Source organism: Thalassophryne amazonica, chromosome 11 (assembly GCF_902500255.1).
Source record: "Thalassophryne amazonica chromosome 11, fThaAma1.1, whole genome shotgun sequence".
Classification (NCBI taxonomy): Eukaryota; Metazoa; Chordata; class Actinopteri; order Batrachoidiformes; family Batrachoididae; genus Thalassophryne; species Thalassophryne amazonica.
The window spans coordinates 77,589,059-77,613,522 of record NC_047113.1 but is presented as its reverse complement, the minus strand read 5'-3'; the positions used below and the strand labels follow the sequence as shown (position 1 = coordinate 77,613,522).

Sequence of the window (24,464 nt, the reverse complement as noted above, 5' to 3'; positions counted from 1 at the left end):
CACCGGGTTAAAAAATGTGTGATTGAACCAATGACTATCTCAGACCATAATCCAGTTACAATAGCACTCGACTTGGGATTGGAGCCGTGTATGAAGTATTGGAGAATTAATGTCTCATTACTGGCAGATGTTGGTATAAGAGAAGAAATAAGGTCAGCTATACTTGAATATTTTGCTTTGAATGATAATGGAATGGTTTCACCCTCTGTGTTGAGGGATGCAGGAAAAGCCACGATAAGGGGAAAAATAATATCTATTGGATCAAAATTAAAGAAAGATAGACTTAAAAACAATTAGAATTAGAAACTGAAATCAAGAGATTAGAAAATGAACATAAACAATGTGGAACACAAGAAGTACTTGATAAGCTTAAAGAAAACAGAACCAAATTAGATGAGCTATTGACATAAGCCTGGGTCCCACCGAATAATGAAGGATGAATAATGAGCCACGCAGCATGTTTTCTTTGCTACGAGAGGGTTTCTTCAATTATCGTGGGAGTTTCATGGCTCTGAGTGGCGCTAATTTTAAGAAGTTCAAAATTTAGCAACAACAGCATGGCGCAGTTTGTGTACGAGTTACTGCGACGGCTTAGAGGCATTTGCGTGGTGCTTACGAGTTTGCTAAAAGCCCATTATCCATGCGCCTGGCACCTACGCAGGACCTGAGAGGCTATTTTTGGAGCGGTTGCCCTCTTGCGCACACAATTCCACCTGCTCTGTGCGCTGGACTCTATATAAAATAATTATTTTGTAGTGGATTAATCATTTTCTGCCAAACTTTGGATGCTGAAAACACTTCTGATCACTTGTGGAATCACAGAGGACTGTTTCATCTGGATGCTTTTTTTCCTGTCTTTACTGCTCCATGTAGACTATATTTTGAACAGCTTAAGGTAACTATTTTTAATGTTTTTTATAGCTTGATAAAAAAGTTCCTAGCTGTAAAAGTATGTCTGTTGTATGTAAAATTATGTTGATTTAATATCTTGTTAATGGATCACATGAGCTCCGCTGTGTGTGCGCACTAATGCACTGAAGCAGTGACTCATCATCACGCTTCAAACGACCATTTAGGAAGAACGCCAGCTCACAAAAGAGTGATTTTTCAGTCAATTTGGGACAAACACAAAGTTAAAATTTGGGTGACTGCGTGAAAGTGGATGTGTGTTTAAAGCCATGGAAGATAATAACTCCAGTGAAGTCGCTAAAAGCAGAGCAGAAGCTGTGTGGCAACACAGGAGGAGAGCGCGTAAAAGACTGATTTTGAAGACATAACACAAAGTTAAAAGTTGTATCATGGTGACTTGTAAGCTGCAGAATAAATAAATAAATATATATATAAATTTTTTTTTTTTTTTTTTTGGAAAATGATCCACAGGTGTATATAATAAAGCGGCCACCTCATTCTGTATGCAGAACGGCACCACGCGCAAAACAGCGCTTTTGCAGAAATAAACGGATGAACACAAAATTAAAAGTGATCACAGTGTAAAAATGACTGTGTTTAAAGTCAGGGAAAAAATAAAGCCAGCAAGCCATGGATGGATTTTAAGCCAATGAGACTGAGCACAGAGGTGGCTCTCCAGGAATGGAACAGCGGCGTGCGCGCAAAAGAGCGATTTTGCAGAAATAAACGGACAAACACAAAGTTTATAGTGGGATTATGGTGTGTGTGTTTAAGCCGCAGAAGAAATAAAGCCAGCAAGCCGTGGAGCCAGCAAGGAGCACAGAGGCGGCTCTCCAGGAACCCGTGGTTCGGTTCTAGCTGGTCTGGTGATTTACACGCAGCAGCCTGGCGCACAGCGCACAATCACGGACTGTACTAGAGCATCTATTTTTGGACTGCATTTAAAAAAATGTGACATCTTTAAATGCTGCTGTGAATCTGTGAATTGAAAACCCATATTTTAAAGGCACCAGGTGTGGGAGGGCTGGAGGTTTGGACCAAACCCGTGTCTAAACGTACGCCAACATGGCGTTATCATGGCGCTATCACGGCACTACGTGGCTTAGTGTGGCTGATGCGAGCCATTCGAGGCTCTAATGACAGGTCGGTCGTGGCTCACTAGAGGCTGCTACGTGGCATATGCGGGGTACAGAGAGGCACCTTCATAGCAGATACGTGATAGATGAAAACGTGGGTCATTCTTCGAATAATCGCTGACACGCCCAGGCGTGGCTCCTTCTTCATCCTTCATTATTCGGTGGGACCCAGGCTATACAAAGCAGAGGGTGCCCTTAGGTTCACTGATAGGAAATACTACGAATTAGGAAATAAAGCTAGCAGATTATTAGCATTTAGGAAATAAAGCTAGCAGATTATTAGCATTTCAATTACAAAAGGCGCAAGCCAGTTGTATAGTTCCTAAAATTAAACAACTTCACTCAAATAATGTTGAAACTTGCCCAAAAACAATATCAGACACCTTTATATAAGGGTCAACTTCAGGAATCAAAAGAGGATAAAATACATAATTTCTTTAAAAACCTTAAATTAGATAAATTGACAGCTAATGAAGCCTCTACATTAGTAAAACCAATTACAGCAAAAGAGGTGAATGAAACAATTGTTCAATTAACTTAGCTAAGGCTAAGCGTAAATTTGGTAAGATTGTAATTCACGTCGGCAGTAATGACACCCGGTTACGCCAATCGGAGGTCACTAAAATTAACATTAAATCGGTGTGTAACTTTGCAAAAACAATGTCGGACTCTGTAGTTTTCTCTGGGCCCCTCCCCAATCGGACCGGGAGTGACATGTTTAGCCGCATGTTCTCCTTGAATTGCTGGCTGTCTGAGTGGTGTCCAAAAAATGAGGTGGGCTTCATAGATAATTGGCAAAGCTTCTGGGGAAAACCTGGTCTTGTTAGGAGAGACGGCATCCATCCCACTTTGGATGGAGCAGCTCTCATCCAATTTTCTTAAACCCTCCAAACCGTGACTATCCAGGGTTGGGACCAGGAAGCAGAGTTGTAGTCTTACACACCTCTCTGCAGCTTCTCTCCCCCTGCCATCCCCTCATTACCCCATCCCCGTAGAGACGGTGCCTGCTCCCAGACTACCAATAACCAGCAAAAATCTATTTAAGCATAAAAATTCAAAAAGAAAAAATAATATAGCACCTTCAACTCCACCACAGACTAAAACAGTTAAATGTGGTCTATTAAACATTAGGTCTCTCTCTTCTAAGTCCCTGTTGGTAAATGATATAATAATTGATCAACATATTGATTTATTCTGCCTAACAGAAACCTGGTTACAGCAGGATGAATATGTTAGTTTAAATGAGTCAACACCCCCGAGTCACACTAACTGTCAGAATGCTCGTAGCACGGGCCGGGGCAGAGGATTAGCAGCAATCTTCCATTCCAGCTTATTAATTAATCAAACACCCAGTCAGAGCTTTAATTCATTTGAAAGCTTGTCTCTTAGTCTTGTCCATCCAAATTGGAAGTCCCAAAAACCAGTTTTATTTGTTATTATCTATCGTCCACCTGGTCGTTACTGTGAGTTTCTCTGTGAATTTTCAGACCTTTTGTCTGACTTAGTGCTTAGCTCAGATAAGATAATTATAGTGGGCGATTTTAACATCCACACAGATGCTGAGAATGACAGCCTCAACACTGCATTTAATCTATTATTAGACTCTATTGGCTTTGCTCAAAAAGTAAATGAGTCCACCCACCACTTTAATCATATCTTAGATCTTGTTCTGACTTATGGTATGGAAATAGAAGACTTAACAGTATTCCCTGAAAACTCCCTTCTGTCTGATCATTTCTTAATAACATTTACATTTACTCTGATGGACTACCCAGCAGTAGGGAATAAGTTTCATTACACTAGAAGTCTTTCAGAAAGCGCTGTAACTAGGTTTAAGGATATGATTCCTTCTTTATGTTCTCTAATGCCATATACCAACACAGTGCAGAGTAGCTACCTAAACTCTATAAGGGAGATAGAGTATCTCGTCAATAGTTTTACATCCTCATTGAAGACAACTTTGGATGCTGTAGCTCCTCTGAAAAAGAGAGCTTTAAATCAGAAGTGTCTGACTCCGTGGTATAACTCGCAAACTCGTAGCTTAAAGCAGATAACCCGTAAGTTGGAGAGGAGATGGAGTCTCACTAATTTAGAAGATCTTCACTTAGCCTGGAAAAAGAGTCTGTTGCTCTACAAAAAAGCCCTCCGTAAAGCTAGGACATCTTTCTACTCATCACTAATTGAAGAAAATAAGAACAACCCCAGGTTTCTTTTCAGCACTGTAGCCAGGCTGACAAAGAGTCAGAGCTCTATTGAGCTGAGTATTCCATTAACTTTAACTAGTAATGACTTCATGACTTTCTTTGCTAACAAAATTTTAACTATTAGAGAAAAAATTACTCATAACCATCCCAAAGACGTATCGTTATCTTTGGCTGCTTTCAGTGATGCCGGTATTTGGTTAGACTCTTTCTCTCCGATTGTTCTGTCTGAGTTATTTTCATTAGTTACTTCATCCAAACCATCAACATGTTTATTAGACCCCATTCCTACCAGGCTGCTCAAGGAAGCCCTACCATTATTTAATGCGTCGATCTTAAATATGATCAATCTATCTTTGTTAGTTGGCTATGTACCACAGGCTTTTAAGATGGCAGTAATTAAACCATTACTTAAAAAGCCATCACTTGACCCAGCTATCTTAGCTAATTATAGGCCAATCTCCAACCTTCCTTTTCTCTCAAAAATTCTTGAAAGGGTAGTTGTAAAACAGCTAACTGATCATCTGCAGAGGAATGGTCTATTTGAAGAGTTTCAGTCAGGTTTTAGAATTCATCATAGTACAGAAACAGCATTAGTGAAGGTTACAAATGATCTTCTTATGGCCTCGGACAGTGGACTCATCTCTGTGCTTGTTCTGTTAGACCTCAGTGCTGCTTTTGATACTGTTGACCATAAAATTTTATTACAGAGATTAGAGCATGCCATAGGTATTAAAGGCACTGCGCTGCGGTGGTTTGAATCATATTTGTCTAATAGATTACAATTTGTTCATGTAAATGGGGAATCTTCTTCACAGACTAAAGTTAATTATGGAGTTCCACAAGGTTCTGTGCTAGGACCAATTTTATTCACTTTATACATGCTTCCCTTAGGCAGTATTATTAGACGGTATTGCTTAAATTTTCATTGTTACGCAGATGATACCCAGCTTTATCTATCCATGAAGCCAGAGGACACACACCAATTAGCTAAACTGCAGGATTGTCTTACAGACATAAAGACATGGATGACCTCTAATTTCCTGCTTTTAAACTCAGATAAAACTGAAGTTATTGTACTTGGCCCCACAAATCTTAGAAACATGGTGTCTAACCAGATCCTTACTCTGGATGGCATTACCCTGACCTCTAGTAATACTGTGAGAAATCTTGGAGTCATTTTTGATCAGGATATGTCATTCAAAGCGCATATTAAACAAATATGTAGGACTGCTTTTTTGCATTTACGCAATATCTCTAAAATCAGAAAGGTCTTGTCTCAGAGTGATGCTGAAAAACTAATTCATGCATTTATTTCCTCTAGGCTGGACTATTGTAATTCATTATTATCAGGTTGTCCTAAAAGTTCCCTAAAAAGCCTTCAGTTAATTCAAAATGCTGCAGCTAGAGTACTGACGGGGACTAGAAGGAGAGAGCATATCTCACCTATATTGGCCTCTCTTCATTGGCTTCCTGTTGGTTCTAGAATGGAATTTAAAATTCTTCTTCTTACTTATAAGGTTTTGAATAATCAGGTCCCATCTTATCTTAGGGACCTCGTAGTACCATATCACCCCAATAGAGCGCTTCGCTCTCAGACTGCAGGCTTACTTGTAGTTCCTAGGGTTTGTAAGAGTAGAATGGGAGGCAGAGCCTTCAGCTTTCAGGCTCCTCTCCTGTGGAACCAGCTCCCAATTCAGATCAGGGAGACAGACACCCTCTCTACTTTTAAGATTAGGCTTAAAACTTTCCTTTTTGCTAAAGCTTATAGTTAGGGCTGGATCAGGTGACCCTGAACCATCCCTTAGTTATGCTGCTATAGACGTAGACTGCTGGGGGGTTCCCATGATGCACTGTTTCTTTCTCTTTTTGCTCTGTATGCACCACTCTGCATTTAATCATTAGTGATCGATCTCTGCTCCCCTCCACAGCATGTCTTTTTCCTGGTTCTCTCCCTCAGCCCCAACCAGTCCCAGCAGAAGACTGCCCCTCCCTGAGCCTGGTTCTGCTGGAGGTTTCTTCCTGTTAAAAGGGAGTTTTTCCTTCCCACTGTAGCCAAGTGCTTGCTCACAGGGGGTCGTTTTGACCGTTGGGGTTTTACATAATTATTGTATGGCCTTGCCTTACAATATAAAGCGCCTTGGGGCAACTGTTTGTTGTGATTTGGCGCTATATAAAAAAATTGATTGATTGAATTAAGAAATAATGTCACCAGGGATAGATGGGTTCACAGGACAGTATTATAAAGTGTTTGTTAATGACCTCACTCCAATATTATGTAAACTATATAATTTTGTGTTAAATTCAGGGAACTCCCAAAAATCATGGTCAGAGGCTATCATCACAGTCCTGCATAAAGAAGGAAAAGATCCAATGCAGTGTTCTAGTTATCATCCAATTAGCCTCTTGTGTGTGGACTATAAAATATTAACATCTAGTTTAGCAACTAGAGTACAAAAATATATTAAGAAATTTAAAAAACCAGATCAGACAGGGTTTACTTCAGGTGGCCAGGTGACAAATAATATAAGGAGAGCATTGAACCTGCAGTCACTGATGGCAAAGGATGTACAAACATCAATGCTTCTCAGTTTAGATGCTGAGAAAGCATTCGATTGGGTAGATTGGCAATTTCTAGAACAAACATTAATTGAGATGGGTTTTGGTGAAAAATTTAGTAGTTGGTTTAGACTGTTATACAAGAACCCCAAATCAAAAATTAGAGGAAATGGACATTGCTCTGACTTTTTTGAAACAGAGAGAGGAGTGAGACAAGGTGACTCTCTCTCACCCATCCTCTTTGCCCTCAGCATCGAGCCCCTTGCGGAGGCAATACGACAAAACGTTCAAATTGAGGGGATTGAGGATGGTGGGGGGAGAGTTCATAAAATTTTCCTTTTTGCTGATGACATCTTGCTTTTTATAAAACATCCTCTTACTTCAATACCTCAACTCATGCAGTGCTTAAAAATTTATGGAGACATCTCTGTATATAAAATTAATCAAAATAAATCAGAGGCTATGATGATATCAGGAAGGTGGCCGGATCAACTTAACAAGATGGTGTCATTTCACTGGGCTAAACAGGGATTTAGGTATTTAGGAATTAATTATTATATTTAGGAATTATTATAACACTCCTTCCTTCAGGGTGGTCCTCCTGGAAATCCTGTGAGCACGTTCGATCACCAGCTGTTTTCCAAAAAAACAATCAGTGCTTCCTTCTCCACATTTTCAGGTAAACCATACACACGAATGTTGCACCTGCTACGGTCCTCTAAATCAGCAAGCTTTATTTATGAGCCCTTTAGCTTCTCCTGCGTCTTTGAAAGGGCAGAGAAGTTTTTCTCCATGCTGCTTTTCCGGCTAGCAATCTCTCCCTCCGTTGTTGTGACTCTGGTTGTTAAAGATTTTATATATATATATATATATATATATATATATATTTATCACTGTTAAACATTTGTTCCTTTGTCTTTGTTCTGATGAAACGTTATTGAGCTGTTTTGCACCTGTCTTAACGCAACCCTGAGAATGTACTTGTTATTATTACACTGATAGCTCAACTTTGTTTTTGTAGCCACTAACGACTGGGAGTGAAGCATGCTGGGGTCAGGCTGAACTGGGAGTGAAGAGTTGGAGGTTGTTTTTGACTGTTGTAAATTTATGACCTTGTTTTGTGCAGTACAGGAACATTCCAAGCAGATGAAGAACAGATGATAAGTACAACAGACGAGCCTGCAAGAATAGGATGTGCTGACCTCCATTGATAAGATTAAACAAAAGTTTCTCCACGCAGCTGCAATCATTAGTATACGTGCCATAAGATGTTCTGTTTTACGGGAAGAAACTTGTCTTGCGATGTTTCCCCCCACCCTTAGGACAAGTTTCACAATGTGGGTAGGGCTTTCTCCTAATAAAAAGAGTGAGCATGCGCAGCAGTCCTCAGTGCTCTCAGTGGTACTACATGTACGGACTGTCTGCACTCCTCGCAAGCTAAATTTGACTTTCTGTCTCACTGGTGTTTCTTGACTCTGTTTGTCTTGTTAAAGGTTTTAGGAATGTTTGGAGGAGAAAATACCCAACACTGACTGGGGGCTCGTCCGGGATCTCAACAACACCGGAGGTGTCCGGCGGAGGTCGTCAAGTCCAGACGAAAATCCTTGGCCAAGGTCCGATCGATTGATCGTGTCTGCAATTGTCGACCGCCGTTGGCATCGTCTGGTTGACGAGATTTTCCCGAAGAAGACAGGCAGGAAGTCGAGTCACTGAGTAGAATTTCTTTGTAAAAGTACTGAATGAGTGGTGATCAGATCACATAAAACAGTTAAACTCCGTAAGCGATGGCGTGGAATCGTCTGTTAATGTAACACAGTTAAACTCCGCGGGGAGGGCGGACTCCTCTACGATGGCGAGGAACGCACGTAGTTAAATTCCGAAGGAGGGTACGGACTCCTCTGTTTTAATACGTAAAGGAAATACCGGGTAGAAATACGTGCACAAAGAAATACGTGCACAGTGAAAAGGCAGTTAAATCTCGCAGGGACGGTGGAGTCCCCTAATGCAGGACATTAGTTAAATTCCACGGGAGGGCGAGCTCCCCTGGCCTAAGAATACGCGTATGGTTATTAAAAGTGTTTCTATGTATTTGTGTAAATAAAATAACTGTGTGAAAGTGTAATACTTTGGACAACGTGAGTGACAACCGTGTGTGGAAGCAGAGGCAAGTGATTCCGCTTCCTACGGGGAGGTGAAAGGAATCAACCACACGACGGACTGTTGATTGTCACGTCCAAAGAAAGTGAAAACTTCAGATTTAGAACACCCTAGGTGTGCCCCCGTCTGAAGTCCAAATTATAACAACGAATAATAAAAATGGGGGGAAAGACGTCTAAAAAGAAAGACAATTTATCAACTGACGACTGGAAATTTATGGAAGCAAAAAATCCAAAAGACAACAAAGAAATTGGAGACCTGGATTAATGAACATGACTTTGACGGACGACTAAACTTGACCAGTATTCAGAAGTTGAAGGAGAAGCTGGAAAAAGAACATAAAGGTGATGAGAAAAAGAAGCAGAAAATAGGAGCAGACTTAGTGGCATTTTGGGAGGAAGAGGCGCAGAGCAGACAGAAAGGAGCAGAGAAGAGGAGGGTGGAAAAAGCAAGGAAAAAGAAAGGGGAAGGTAAGGCAGAGGAAGATGTAATAATTCAACATAAAGAACCTGAACAACCTCAGAAACCACCGACGGCTGGACCGTCGGCAACAACGCATTTGTACCCTCCTCTACCAGAGGATGATGATGTGCCGCCACCGCAGTATGATATGGCAGTGCGACCTAAAGTAAAAAGTGAAAAACAAGAAAAGCCACAAACACGCAGTCAGACAAAAACACCCACAGCACCTCCATTAGATGGGGAGCTTGACCCTGAGGGCACAGACACAGTAGCATTATTGTGTTTCTTATTTGATAATGGCCACAAAGTGAGTAAAAACAAAGTTCAGTTGTGTAGGGATAAAGTAAAATATTTAGGACATGAATTGTCAGCAACAGGGCGCGCTATTTTGTCTGATAGGAAAGAAGCAATTTTGAATGCTCCAAAACCACAAACCAAAAAGCAGATGATGTCATTTCTTGGACTGACAAACTATTGCAGAGCGTGGATTCCTTGCTATGCAGAGTTAACTAGTCCACTTTCAGATTTGATGTATAAAGATGATATTTCAATGTCAACCGTGTTGGAATGGAACAAAGATGCTGAGGAAGCCTTTGTGAAAGTCAAACAAACATTAGTGTCATCCACAGTTTTGGCACTACCAGATTATAGTAAACCATTCATTCAAACAGTTGATTGTAAGAATAAGTTCATGACTAGTGTTTTGGTACAAGTATATGGCTCAAAATTAAGGCCAGTTGCCTACTACTCATCTAAATTGGATGCAGTGGCAAGTGCTCTACCACCATGCGTACAAGCTGTTGTTGCAGCCTCTATGGCTGTTCAAAGTAGCAGTAATGTTGTTCTATTCCATCAGCTGACATTGAAAGTTCCACATGCAGTTTCTGCACTTCTGTTGCAGACAAACATGAGCTTTTTGTCCCCAGCAAGACATCTTTCGTGCATGTCCTTGCTATTATCACAACCACACCTTACGGTAGAGCGATGTACAACATTGAATCCATCCACATTGATACCTTTACCTGAGGATGGTGAGCCGCACAATTGTCTTGATGTAGCAACTGTCTGTATGAAGGCCCGTGTTGATCTTTTGGATACGCCCATCCCACACAGTACAATTGTGTATGTGGATGGATCCTCCACTAAAAATGCTTATGGACAAACACAATCTGGATATGCTGTTGTCACAAATTCAGAAATATTGGATTCTACTTCGTTGCCATCATCATTCTCAGCGCAAGCAGCTGAATTAGTAGCTCTAACTGCAGCTTGTCATTTATTTAAAGGAAAGGCTGTAACAATCTATACAGACAGCCAGTACGCTTTCAGCACAGTGCATGTGTTTGCAAAACTGTGGGAAGAGCGTGGAATGGTGACATCATCTGGAAAGCCGGTGACTCATGCCACTCTCCTAACTGCACTACTGAAAGCTGTGAAATTGCCTAAACAAATTGCTATATGCAAATGTGCAGCTCACACCAAAGGCTCTGACAGTGTTTCAAAAGGAAATGATTTCGCTGACAAAACCGCAAAGGCAGCAGCAGCTTTTTCTATTTTTCTCCTACACGAAACCTCTCCGGATTTGCATTTAGGTCACACACTGCTTGCTGACATGCAACAGCAGGCAACTGAAAAATAAAAACAAATGTGGTTAAACAAAGGAGCTACATATGCAAACCACTTGTACTTATGACCACAAAAGAAACCCATATTGCCAAAATATATGTTTAAATGGGCAGCTATCATGAGCCATGGCATGACGCATGTCTCATCAGGGGGTATGTTATCGCAATTACAATCTATTTTTTGTCTTTATGGGTTCGATGCATATGCAAAACAGCATTGTAGAGCGTGTATGACCTGTGCAAAACACAACTCACAGGGTAATTTGAGACCCCAAAGAGGCAAATTTCCAACACCACAATACCCCTTTCAAGTGATCCACATGGATTATATACAGTTGAGTAAACATGAAGGGAAGGAATTTTGTTTAGTCGTAATTGATGCCTTCTCAAAATGGGTAGAATTGTTCCCCACAAAACATGCAGATGCACTTACAGTGGCTAAAGCACTGTGCAAAGACATCATTCCACGATTTGGAATACCAGAAACAGTCTATTCAGATAATGGAGCGCATTTTGTTAATACAATAGTGCAACATGTGGGAGAAGCACTACAGATCAATCTTAAAAATCACTGTGCTTATCATCCACAAAGTGCCGGATTAGTGGAAAGGATGAATGGGACAGTAAAAAACAGACTTAGGAAGACAATGGAGGAAACAGGCAGACCATGGACACATTGTGTAGATTTGGTAAAAATGTACATAAACATAACTAGTACCATGGGGTTGACACCGTATGAAACATTGTTTGGCAGAAAATACCGATTGCCATATTATGGGCAAATTTGGGATGTACCTGAGGAAGCCAATTTGGCAGATTACATGAGGAAGATGTTAGAAAGACAACGAGGGAGAGTTTCAAACACTGATGATCCCATTTCTCCACAGGATGACCCTAAAGTGGTACCTGGAGACTGGGTGTTGATAAGAAGCATCAAGAGAAAACACTGGCATTCACCTAAGTGGGAAGGGCCCCATCAAGTACTACTCACAACACCCACAGCTTTGAAAATTGGGGAAAGAAGTACATGGATTCATTTAACTCACTGTAAGAAAGTCATTTCTGCAGACACAGACAAACAGTAAGAACAGTAGGATAAGACTAGTAATAGTGTGTGAGCTTGGTGTTAAGATCCAGGTTAGACACGAAAGCTAGCAGAAGACTTTAGAAACCACTGTTCTGAACATAGGTGTGCTGTAGTGTGTAGAAATGACGAAAGTAAAAAACAAAAAGAACGAGGGTCCCTGGACCCCATGGACAGTCCTTATTATGCTACTTTTCTTTTTTGGATTAGGCTTATTAGTGAAAGCCATAAGTGTCGGACACGACAATACAGGACACATCAACAAACTAAATAGGCCAAAAAGAGAGGACAAAGACCCCAATCCACTTATACCTGTAGGGCATCGATGTAGTAAACAAAGAGCATATCAATTTGGTGTACAGGCCTGCTTTCCCCGAAATGCTTCAGTAGTAATCAAAGTCCCTTTTACATCCTTGACACGGACACAGGATGATCAACAGGGATCATGGTATAGTGGCTATGATTGGTATATGACAAATGATCAACAGGATAAGAGATGGGAGACCTTGGTGGCAGATAGGTATGACAGATGGACACCTAGTTGGGCACAAACCGGGTGGGCTAAGTACCAAAGCCAATTTCTTAAAATGTATCAAACAGAGGATAGCTTGCTGATTGTAGTGGATACAAAAAAACAAATCCATAATCCCACCAGGAACACCGGATTCAGAATGTTGGTTGTTTTTGTTGTGGGTCCACAAAACAGGGTCTGACCCCTACTTCTCCCTGATATTGTGTGAAGATAATATCATGGCTACAGCTAACAAGACATTAAAGCAACCAGTTATGACTGATCTCAGCAGGACAAAGGGTGCATCCATAAGAACTACAAAAGACATGAAAACAGATGACTGGTTCCTAGTAACTACAGGAATTAGTGGACAAAATAACAATTGGCTTTTAATGGCAGAACAAGCAGGACTAGCTACAAAGAGGGACTGTGTTGTATGTATGGGACCCAGACCTATATTACAGGTAATACCGGCAACATTAACCACAGACTGTCTGTTGACTGTAATGACACAGACATACATTGCAGCAAACAACAATTGTTCTAAGTGGGACAAGAGCTATCCATTGACCAAATTGACTAAGATTAAACCTTTATTTTCAAGCAAAGTTGGGCATGCTAACCATACATGTGTAAACTTGACAGGGACAAGTAAGACTTTGGGTAGCTTAAACCACACTGCCTGGTGTAAGAATGTGGTCCATAGTAATTCCACATTCAAACCTGTCAGTAGGAGTGATGTATGGTGGTGGTGTGGTGATAACAGAATCTTTGACAGATTGCCAAGAAATGTGTCAGGTTATTGTGCATTAATATCATTATTGTTACCAGTTAAAGCTATACCCATGACCCCTGAAGACGTTATGACATATGCAGCCTCTCTTATTCCTGAAGACTGGCAGAAAGGCATAGCCAGACATAGAGTAAAAAGAGATTGGAAAGGAGTGGGAGATCCAACATATATTGATGCGATAGGAGTCCCCAGAGGAGTGCCTGACGAGTATAAACTGGTTGATCAAATAGCAGCTGGATTCGAATCCTCCATCTGTTGGTGGTGTTCAATTAATAAGAATGTAGACAGAATAAACTACATCCACTACAATGTACAGAAATTAGGAAATTGGACTGAGGAAGGATTTAAGGCTGTCCATTCACAGTTAGAAGCCACGTCCCTTATGGCCTTCCAGAACCGTATTGCTCTGGATATGTTGTTGGCAGAGAAAGGAGGTGTTTGTGCCATGTTCGGAGAACAATGCTGCACATTCATTCCCAACAACACAGCTGCAGATGGCAGCCTCACTCAAGCCATCGACGGGCTGAGGACGTTGAACAGGAAGATGAAAGAGCACAGTGGAGTAAACACCGAAGGCTGGGATTGGTGGCTGGAAGGGATGGGAAAATGGAGGTCTTTGATTTCTTCACTATTAGTGTCTATAGCAGTATTTGCTGCGATTCTAACATTGTGTGGATGTTGTTGTATTCCATGTCTTCGAGGCCTTGTAAATAGAATGATAACCACAGCAATAGGTCCAGGACCAGGAGGGGGACCAGCTTCATATCCACTCCTGGGGCAAAACGACGACGAGGAGGAAGATGACTCTCATGACCTGTACCCAGACCAATGGAAGTATGATGACCCAGACACCGATGATGATGACAATGATGACATAACCTCTGGGGTGTAAGCCTGTAGAACATACCATGATGAACCTCTTAGTGAAAATCTCAAAAGAAGTGCTAAGCTAGGTGATGCCTACTATATGTTTAACAAGCGATAACAGGAGGGAAATGTTAAAGATTTTATATATATATATATATATATATATATATATATATATTTTTTTTTTTTTTTTTATCACTGTTAAACATTTGTTCCTTTGTCTTTGTTCTGATGAAACGTTATTGAGCTGTTTTGCACCTGTCTTAACGCAACCCTGAGAATGTACTTGTTATTATTACACTGATAGCTCAACTTTGTTTTTGTAGCCACTAACGACTGGGAGTGAAGCATGCTGGGGTCAGGCTGAACTGGGAGTGAAGAGTTGGAGGTTGTTTTTGACTGTTGTAAATTTATGACCTTGTTTTGTGCAGTACAGGAACATTCCAAGCAGATGAAGAACAGATGATAAGTACAACAGACGAGCCTGCAAGAATAGGATGTGCTGACCTCCATTGATAAGATTAAACAAAACTTTCTCCACGCAGCTGCAATCATTAGTATACGTGCCATAAGATGTTCTGTTTTACGGGAAGAAACTTGTCTTGCGATGTTTCCCCCCACCCTTAGGACAAGTTTCACAATGTGGGTAGGGCTTTCTCCTAATAAAAAGAGTGAGCATGCGCAGCAGTCCTCAGTGCTCTCAGTGGTACTACATGTACGGACTGTCTGCACTCCTCGCGAGCTAAATTTGACTTTCTGTCTCACTGGTGTTTCTTGACTCTGTTTGTCTTGTTAAAGGTTTTAGGAATGTTTGGAGGAGAAAATACCCAACACTGGTGCTGACGGATGCTAGCTCCGATTATATTGTTTTGAGCCTGCTAGTTAGCTGCTGCAAACTAGGATCTGGCTTCTCGCGCAGCAAACCTCTCACCGCGTCAGCAATAGCCTGGATATCTTCGTCTTTCAGGGTCCCAGAGGACTTTGGTCCTTTAGCTTTTGACATCACGTATACGCTGTTGGAGAGCTCAAAAACTAAGCAGCCATTCCGTCTGTTCGGAAACCAAAAGTCCTCTCACATACAAGGAATTTCATCTGGTGTCACTGGTGCATAAACAACAAAAAAAGAAAAGGAAAAAAATACTTCTGTAAGAGGTACAGGAGTTAAACAGACAAATGGGCAAAACTATGTTTACTGTCAAATAAATATAGTGGAATGGGGCTGTGCAGGCATGCAGATAAACAGTATCTTTCAGTCTGTGCTTTGTGGGAGTGTGGGGGGGGGGCAGGGTAAATGGGGGTCTCTGCCAGTATTTATTAGTCTAGCTGCGGACAGAAAGAAGCTGCTTTTGTGTCTTGAGGGTTGTATCATACACAAACTTCAGGAGCTTTACAGACTGGTGGCTGGAGGTACAGCTGAAAGAACACCGCCTTGGGGGAGATCCGGTAATGATGAACCATGTGTTGGAAACATGCCCCCCCCCCAGCTTCACATGCTGCCTTCTGTCAGACAGGAAGTCAGTGAGTAGGGCACGCCAAGCTGAGAGAGCTCGTCCTGCAGCAGGGTCAGGATGATCGTATTGAAAGCAGAGCTGAAGTCCACAAACAGAATCCTGGGAAGTCCAGATGCTGGAGGGAGAGGTGGAGGGCCGTGTTGACAGTGTCGTCAACCGACCTGTTGGCTCTGTAGGCGAACTGCAGGGGATCTTGGTGGGGTCAGAAATGGCCTTGAGGTGTGTGAGGACAAGACGCTCGAAGGTCTTCATCACCACAGAGGTCAGGGCGACAGGTCGGTAGTCGGTAGTCATTAATTCCTGTAGTTCTTTGTTTTTTGGGATGGGGATGATGGTGGCACCTGGCATGTCTCCAGTGAGGTGTTGAAGATGTCTGTGAACACTGGGGACAGTTGGTCTGCACAGTTCTTCAACATGAAAATTCAGTAAGGTATATCTTATATATTATATTCCAATTCTAAGGTGGAACTATGCCAGTATACAAAGGTATATCTAAATATCTAAAAAGGAAGAGTAAAATAGGAGAGTAGAAAAGAGTAGAGTAGAGCCACTTAGGTCTTGAGAACCAGGGATGGGGAGACAGAGTCAGTTCCGCTGCTTTGCATGGGTTTTGCTTTTTGAAGAGCTTGTTGACGTCCCTCTCATGAGATGGTGGGGGGGGGGGGGGGGGGATGCTGGTGGATGGAGCTGCTTTTCTGTCTTACTGGATGGTGGTAAAATTGTCCCATCGTCTTTCAAATCTGTAGTAGGTTTAATTGATTTGCTAAACGAGGGTCCTTGGCAAAGTGGGGGAGGTTTGGTTTGTAGGTTGTGATTTGTCTGAGACCTTTCCAGACAGAAGTGGAGTCATTGGCTGAGAACTGATGTTGGAGTTTCTCAGAGTACAGCTGCTTAGCCTCCCTGGCCGCCTTCCCAAACGTACTTAGACTCATTAAACATGACCATGTACCTGCTCTTCAAAGCTTCCCCCTTTTGTTGGTGGCAGTCTTGAACACATTCCAGTTTGTGTTTTCTAAACATGCCTGTAGATCAGGGGTGCCTAAGTTCGGTCCTCGAGATTTACCTTCCTGACACTCTTAGTTGTCTCCCTGCTCCAAAACACCTGAATCCAATGAAAGGCTCATTAAAAGCCTGCCAACGAGTCTTTCATAGGATTCAGGTGTGTTGGAACAGGGAGACAACTAAGAGTGTCAGGAAGGTAGATCCAAAGGAGCGAACCTGGGCACCCCTGCTGTAGATATTCCACAGCCTTACTGCTCCATAGTTTAAATGTCCTCACTACAGGTTTGCAGAGCTTGAGTTTCTGCCTGTAGGTAGGAATCAGGTGGAACATGGCATGGTCAGAGTGTCCCAGAGCAGTCCAGGGGATGGCAAAGCATTGCTCATAGTTGTGTAACAGTGATCCAGAATTCTGTCCTCTCTGGTCGGACATTTGATGAGCTGTCTGTATTTGGGAAGTTCTGGGAGAGATTACATTTGTTAAAGTCGCCCAGGACAATAACTAACAGTCCAGGTTAGTCCACTCCACATGCAGTATCTGGTCGGAGAGCGTGTGTTGTGCCTTGTGCACGTTAGAAAGCGGTGGGATGTAAATACCGACCAGAATGAATGAGCTGAAGTCACGGGGCAAGTCAAACGCTTTGCAGTTAATAAAAAAAATAATAAATTCCAGAGATTGTGTCTCGGTCCACTCTGAAAAGTTTGAAGCCTGCCAACTGCAGCACAGTGTCTGTAATCAATCCACAGAGCCATGTCTCCATGAAGCACAAAACAGCAGATGCAGCAAAATCTCCGCTATTCCTCAACGGTAGCTGGAGTTCGTCCATTTTATTTTGCAAAGACTGCATGTTGGAGAGGAATATTCCTGGTAGCGGTGTACGGTGGTCTTGACGGCGAAGCTGCAAAAGTGCTCCGGCCCTCCTGCGGTGCTTCACTCCATGGGCCAAGGGGAGGACACCTTTGGCCAAAATGCCCAAGAAATCCACTAAATTCTCGAGAAAAACGGGAAACAAATCCGCTGGCATTATTCCCCTGATCTTCAAGAGTTCTGTGCGGGTGAAAGAGATCCGGGAACCACACAGGAGTAACACACAAATCAAGGCATGCGCACCTCAACACAGAGGCAGCTGTCTGTGGCGGCATCTTATTATCTACAGGCCACATGGACAAAATGTCACAGCTGAAGCTCTCTCACAGTGTACGTGATGATCCTCAGTAACCGTTCCTTTGACAACCACAGCAATAAATATTCAACCACAGTGCACAAGAAGACGACATGTGACAATAAGCAAATTCCACCTAAAAACACCAAAGTAACTCCTCAACAAAGTTGACTAACCAGTGGACACCGATCCCTGATCCTGGAGACCAGCTGCCATGTATGTTCTCCCAGTCTCCATGCTCCACCTACTCCGACATAAATCAGGCATGCTCAACCAATCACCAGTGAGGAAACACCAGACTTAAGTCATCAGTAGACAGACGCGGAAAATATGTAAGACCAGAAATAGGATAGAAGTACAAAACCTAGACCTGCAGTCTCAGTCACATAAACCGCGTACTGGACTCTGCCACCGCATGTTTGGTCTGCTCACCTTTAATGATCAGATGTTCATGGATCAGTTGAGCATACTTGTCTTTGGTCAACAGGGGGGGGTAGTCCTCCAATCAGTAGGCTGATCTGCACTGCTCGCTTTCGCATCTCCATCACGTAAAAACGTGTCTGGTTCATCTGTCGCAAAGACACCTGGGAAACCAGGGACAAAACACAAGCGGGCACGGTGAGGCACAACAGATACTCAGCAGAGGGGCCCCACAGGGCTGCGTGATGAGCCCCTTTTTTCTACTCTCTGTACAAGCACGACTGCATTCCATTTGACGTTACTAACAGTGTGATTAGTGAAATTTGCAGATGACACGACTGTGGTGGAACTGAACACCAAAGGTAATGAATTTGCTTACAGAGAGGAGGTTCAAAGGGTGATGCACAGAGAACGAGCTGACCCTCATCACCAAAAAAAACAAACAAAAGACCTGATCATTGAGTACAGGAAGAAGCAGCACACCCACATGCCCCTTCACATCAACGGGGAGAGGGTGGAGAGAGAGCCCAGCTTCAAATTCTTGAGCGCACACATCACAGGGAACATATCATGGACAGTAAACACCACAGCAATAGTAAAGAAAGCAGAGCAACGACTATACTTTTTCCGCAGACTCAGGAAAAGCCAAACTCTCACAACAGCACCTGAATTGAGAGTGTTCTCACCTACGGCATCCTGTACTGGTATGGTAGCAGTTCTGCTGCAGACAGGAAGTCACTACAGAGGACCATAAAAATCGACCAAAACATCATCAACCAAGAGCTACCTACAATGGTCACCCTTTTCAACTTTCAATGTTTGCAGAGGACACACAACATTCTGACTCATTCCATCCTGCTAATAGGGAACCACCGTTTCGTCTGAACCCCTGCGTCATATCGCAGGATTTGACCACTTCCGTGCACAAATACAGCATGACTTCTAACGGAAAAATGGTGTACAGTTTTGTTTTCAGCTGCAATCACTCACTCTCTCTCTCCCTGTCTTTGTTCCTCTCTCTCTCATTTCATTTCAATTCAATGGAGTTTTATTGACATGGGAAACATTTGTTTACATGGTCAAAGCAAGTGTTACACAGAGTAAAAAATAAATAAGTAGATGTACATACAGTTAACAATATTCTACAGTAAATAAATGTGTAAACAGGAGATGTGGGATTGAAATAATAGTAAAAAATGTTTTCGGTGTAAAAATATACTGTTCGATAAAATGTGTTACATTATACATAGATTTAAATTTTAATTTATTAATTTAACATTTATTTTACCAGGTTAGTCCCACTGAGATCCAGATCTCTTCTGCAAGGGGGATATTAAGCAACAGTGGTCACCACTAAGCCACAGTGATGCCAGTAATGTAGCAGTTTAATGTCATGTTTTGGGTTTAAGGTGGTTTGTGTCCGTTGTTCCTTCTTTTCGTGTTTCAAACCTTGCTGCTGTGTTTGTTGTCCTTCAGCCAACAGATAGTGAAGTTTGTCGATGTTGGTCTCAGAGTCTGTTTGGGTGTTTATGATCTGTGTCTCTGTTTGTGTCTCTGATGTCTTGGTGCAGCAGGCAAGTGGTCAAGAAGTGCAGCTCGGTCTCCACCTGGTGTTGTGAGCAGTGGGTGCACAGTCTGTCTTCTCTGGGGAGCCAGGTCTGTCTGTGGCGGCCTTTCTCCACAGCCAGGCTGTGCTCACTGAGTCTGTACATGGTCAAGGATTTCCTGAGCTTTGGGTTGGTCACAGTGCTCAGGTATTCTGCCACCGAGTTCTGCCTGTTTAGGGACAAACAGCATTCCAATTTACTCTGGTTTCTGGTTGTTGTTTTTTTCCAGTGCATCACATAGTTTTCTTTTTGTTTTCCTATAATTTGGTTTAGGCTCTGTTTGTGTTTGTGCAGAACCAGCTGGCCGAGGGGCATTTCTCTACAGTCTCTCTGTGGATCAGGGCTTTGTTATAGCGCGTACTGGGGTCACTGTTTTTAAGGTGGTCATAAAATTTCATTGCTCTCTTTTGAACTTTCAGAATTAGTGGGTATCATCCTAATTCTGGCAGCACAGTGGCTTTGTGGTTAGCACGGTTGCCTCACAGCAAGAAGGTCATGGGATTGATCCCCGCCTGTGGCCTTTTTGTGTGGAGTTTGCATGTTCTACCCGTGTTTGTGTGGGTTTCCTCTCACATTTAAAGACACGCAGGTTCGGTGAATTGGAAACTTTATAATTGCCAGGTCTCCCTTGCAAGAGATCTCAACCTCGATGGGACTCACCTGGTTATATAAAGGTTAAATTACATTAAATAATTCTGCTCTGCGTGCGTTGTTTGGTGTTTTCTGTTGGACACGGAGGATGGATTTACAGAATTCTGCATGCAGAGTCTCATTTTGCCGTTTGTCCCATTTTGCCAACTCTTGGTTGGCGAACGGGCCCAGACCTCACAACCACAAAGAGAAATGGGTTCTATGATGGAGTCCGATATTTGGAGCCAGAATTTGAATTGGGATGTCTACTTTGATGTTCTTTTTGATGTCACAAAAAGCCCTTCTTGCCTCAGCTCTCAGGTCATTTACAGCTTTGTTGAAGTTGTCTGTGGTGCTAATGTTTATTCCGAGGTAGGTGTAGTTTTTTGTGTTTTCTCAGACCGTCTGATCCAGGAAGAAGTTATATTTGTGTGACTGAAGGCTGGGTCCTTTTTGGAATATCATCATTTTTGTCTTGGTTAGAGTCATTGTTGAGGCCCAGGTTTGGAGAAATTGTGTCAAAGGTCAAGTTGTTGTTGTAGGCCTTTTTTTGGTTGGAGACAGCAACACCAGGTCATCTGCCAAAAACAGGTATTTGATTTCTATGTCCACTAAAGTGACACCCGGTGCTGCCGACAGTTCTAATGATTTTGCCATTTCATCTCGGTCTCCTCACCTGTGGCGGTCTCCTCTCTTGGGTTCCTCGCCTGTGGCGGTCTCCTTGCTCAGTCTTCAGAACAAGTTCAAGTCCTTCTCTTTTTTAAGAATTCTGTATCTGATCTCACAAAAATGTCTAGTCCCTCTTCTTGTAAACTTTTTCACATTTCGACTGGGGTTGCATGTGGTGCAGATGTATTTTTGGTCTTCATCCTCTTCAGTGCCATTTTCAGTCCTTCATAATAATTCTGGTTCTTAGTCATGCATGGGCGGCACAGTGTCTTAGTGGTTAGCACTGTTGCCTCACAGCAAGAAGGTTGTGGGATTGCTTCCTGCCTGGTCCTTTCTGTGTGGAGTTTGCATGTTCTCCCCGTGTCTGTGTCATTTCTTCCCACAATCAAAACATGCTTATTTAGGGTCTTCTCCTTTCTCTGTAGTTGAGCAAGGCAGCATCTCCACATCTGGAGTTGGTCACCGGGTACCAGACTCTGGCTGCACACTGGCCCTTGTTGCAGCCTTCAAGTCCGGAAACAGCACCCTCTACAGTGCTGCAAGATCCAATCTAAAAAGAGGCATCAAAGCAGCCAGACAGACTACAAGGAGAAAATAGAAGGACGCTTCACAGATAACAACCCAAAGCAGATGTGGCGAGGACTCCAGCACAGAGGCTGTGTCCCCTCCATGTCCAACTGCTCTGCCTCACTAACTGAGGAACTTAACTGCTTCTTTGCACGCTTTGAGGTGTCTCCATCCAGACACGCATGTCACAACCTCCCAAGCACTAGTTCTACAGGTATATGAAGTGAAGCAACTTTTCAGAACAGTGACCCAGAGAAAAGCTGCTGGCCCAGACGGGATACCTGGGAAGGTACTCAGGGCCTGTGCTTATAAACTGGCTGGAGTCTTCACCCACATCTTCTACCGTTCCCTCACACAAGCCACTGTCCCACCATACTCAAATCAGCCACCATCATCCCTATCCCAAAGAAGCCGCACATTGACAGCCTTAATGACTACAGTCCTGTTACTCTCACACCTTGAAATGTGAAATGAAAATTTGCGGGAGGTCTGGGGGATGCAGCCCCCCCCTCCCTGGAGCCAGGGGCTTGGGCCCACGGGGCCACAGAAACCAGATTAATTTTGTATCTGATGACACATTTTCAGCATCTCATGGAAGAAAAAAATCTCAAAAGAAGTGCAAATATAAATGACCCTGTATTCAACCTTTCATTTAAACTGTCAATGATCATGTTGAAGTAATAGAATATGACATGGAAGTAGGTCATTCACAGGATTCGAACCCGTAAGCTCTGATTACTAGATAGAACCTTACCAGTGAGCTACCATTGCTGTCCTGTAAAAGGTGTGGGAAAATGCCTGAAATCAAGAAGGACATGGACGTATTTGAAAAAAAAAAAACATACACCATATAAAAGCACCGCATCTTATTGAATCCCTCTTATCAAGCGGACAATACAAGTATTAGCCGTCTGTTTCTCTGTAGATGACCCATGGTCACAGACGTACAGCCATGAAAGGACCTGAATGATGAAGCAGGGCACTCTTATGTCCACATCTGCTGGCGGCGTGTCCAGCAACCCCGCACACATGTTCTGTCCAACACGCTTGTCTTGTTGATGGCACGCAGCAGGACAACATGTCTATCTTGGCTTTCAATGTTTACCAGTCCAGTAAGTATCAGTGAAATTGTGGAGAGCTGGACATGTCCAAACTTGTCCTCTGATATGCCGAAACGGAGGTGTTCCTTTGTCTCACTTCTAAAGCGAATCGGTCTTTACGCGCGAAGCCTCCGCGCGGCTTTCCATGACAAAATCTCTTGTTAAAAGTGAAATCTGCCGGAAAATGGCTGATGTCCAGCTCTTGTAATAACCAGAGAAAGCGCACACGACGGTCTCGTATCCACAGAGCCATTCGTTTAGAAATGGTCCGGTGGTTTGTGCCTCGTCGTCGCAGCTCGGAGCGTGGCGCGCCGAGCGTCTTTAAAGGGGTCCTTAAAGCTGTAGTAACAGACCTTATTCTCTGTGAAGCCCGTAAAATTTTCACCGAAAGCCAGATAAATTTTTCGAATGGTTTCCAGGTGCCAGTCTCCAACAGCTTCTGAAAAAATTCTGATGGGAAAAAAGTCCTTTTCATTCCGCCATTTCCAGACAATAAAATCCGACAAGGGGGCGGGACCACTCCTTCCCAAGGCGTGCTCACAGGCGAATGACATCACCGACAGGCATGGAAAAACTCACGCATGCGCACGAGGGTTCAAGCATGTCTGACATAAAAACATATCAATGAAATACGAGGGCTGTCAATAAAGTAAGGGTCCTTTTTATTTTTTTCAAAAACTATATGGATTTCATTCATATGTTTTTACGTCAGACATGCTTGAACCCTCGTGCGCATGCGTGAGTTTTTCCACGCCTGTCGGTGACGTCATTCGCCTGTGAGCACTCCTTGTGGGAGGAGTCGTCCAGCCCCTAGTCGGAATTCCTTTGTCTGAGAAGTTGCTGAGAGACTGGCGGGTTGTTTGATCAAAATTTTTTCTAAACCTGTGAGACACATCGAAGTGGACACGGTTCGAAAAATTAAGCTGGTTTTCAGTGAAAATGTTAACGGCTGATGAGAGATTTTGAGGTGATTCTGTCACTTTAAGGACTTCCCACGGTGCGAGACGTCGCTCAGCGCTCTCAGCCGCCGTCGTCAGCCTGTTCAAGCTGAAAACCTCCACATTTCAGGCTCTATTGATCCAGGACGTCGTGAGAGAACAGAGAAGTTTCAGAAGAAGTCGGTTTCAGCATTTTATCCGGATATTCCACTGTTGAATGAATGAAAACTGTTTATTTCGAACATTTGATACAACAACAATTACAAGATAGATCAGTAAAGACAACAACAAAAAAGTTCCTACTGTGTACCCAACATGTCCGAAAAGGGGTAGGGTGAAGCATCAGCTTATTTATCCCTACCCCTTCTTCCCCACAACCAGTAATACCCTTTGCCACATATACACATAGATTCCTACACACCTAAATCGATATCAATATATATATACATATACATATACATACACATATATATACATACACACATCAACATACATACACATATACATATATACACAAACATAAATATACACCTTCACATACCTACTTACATACAAA

The 24,464-nt window shown here is 42.7% G+C and overlaps 1 protein-coding gene across 1 annotated transcript in view; it reads right to left on the bottom strand.

The window, feature by feature from the left end:
• The window catches only part of LOC117520896 (diacylglycerol kinase theta-like), a 107,671-nt gene that overhangs the window by 35,286 nt on the left and 47,921 nt on the right, over positions 1 to 24,464 (bottom strand). Inside the window, 2 exon segments of the mRNA XM_034182235.1 lie at positions 18,410 to 18,461; positions 18,463 to 18,561. Of these exon segments, the coding sequence (XP_034038126.1) occupies positions 18,410 to 18,461; positions 18,463 to 18,561 (151 nt within the window).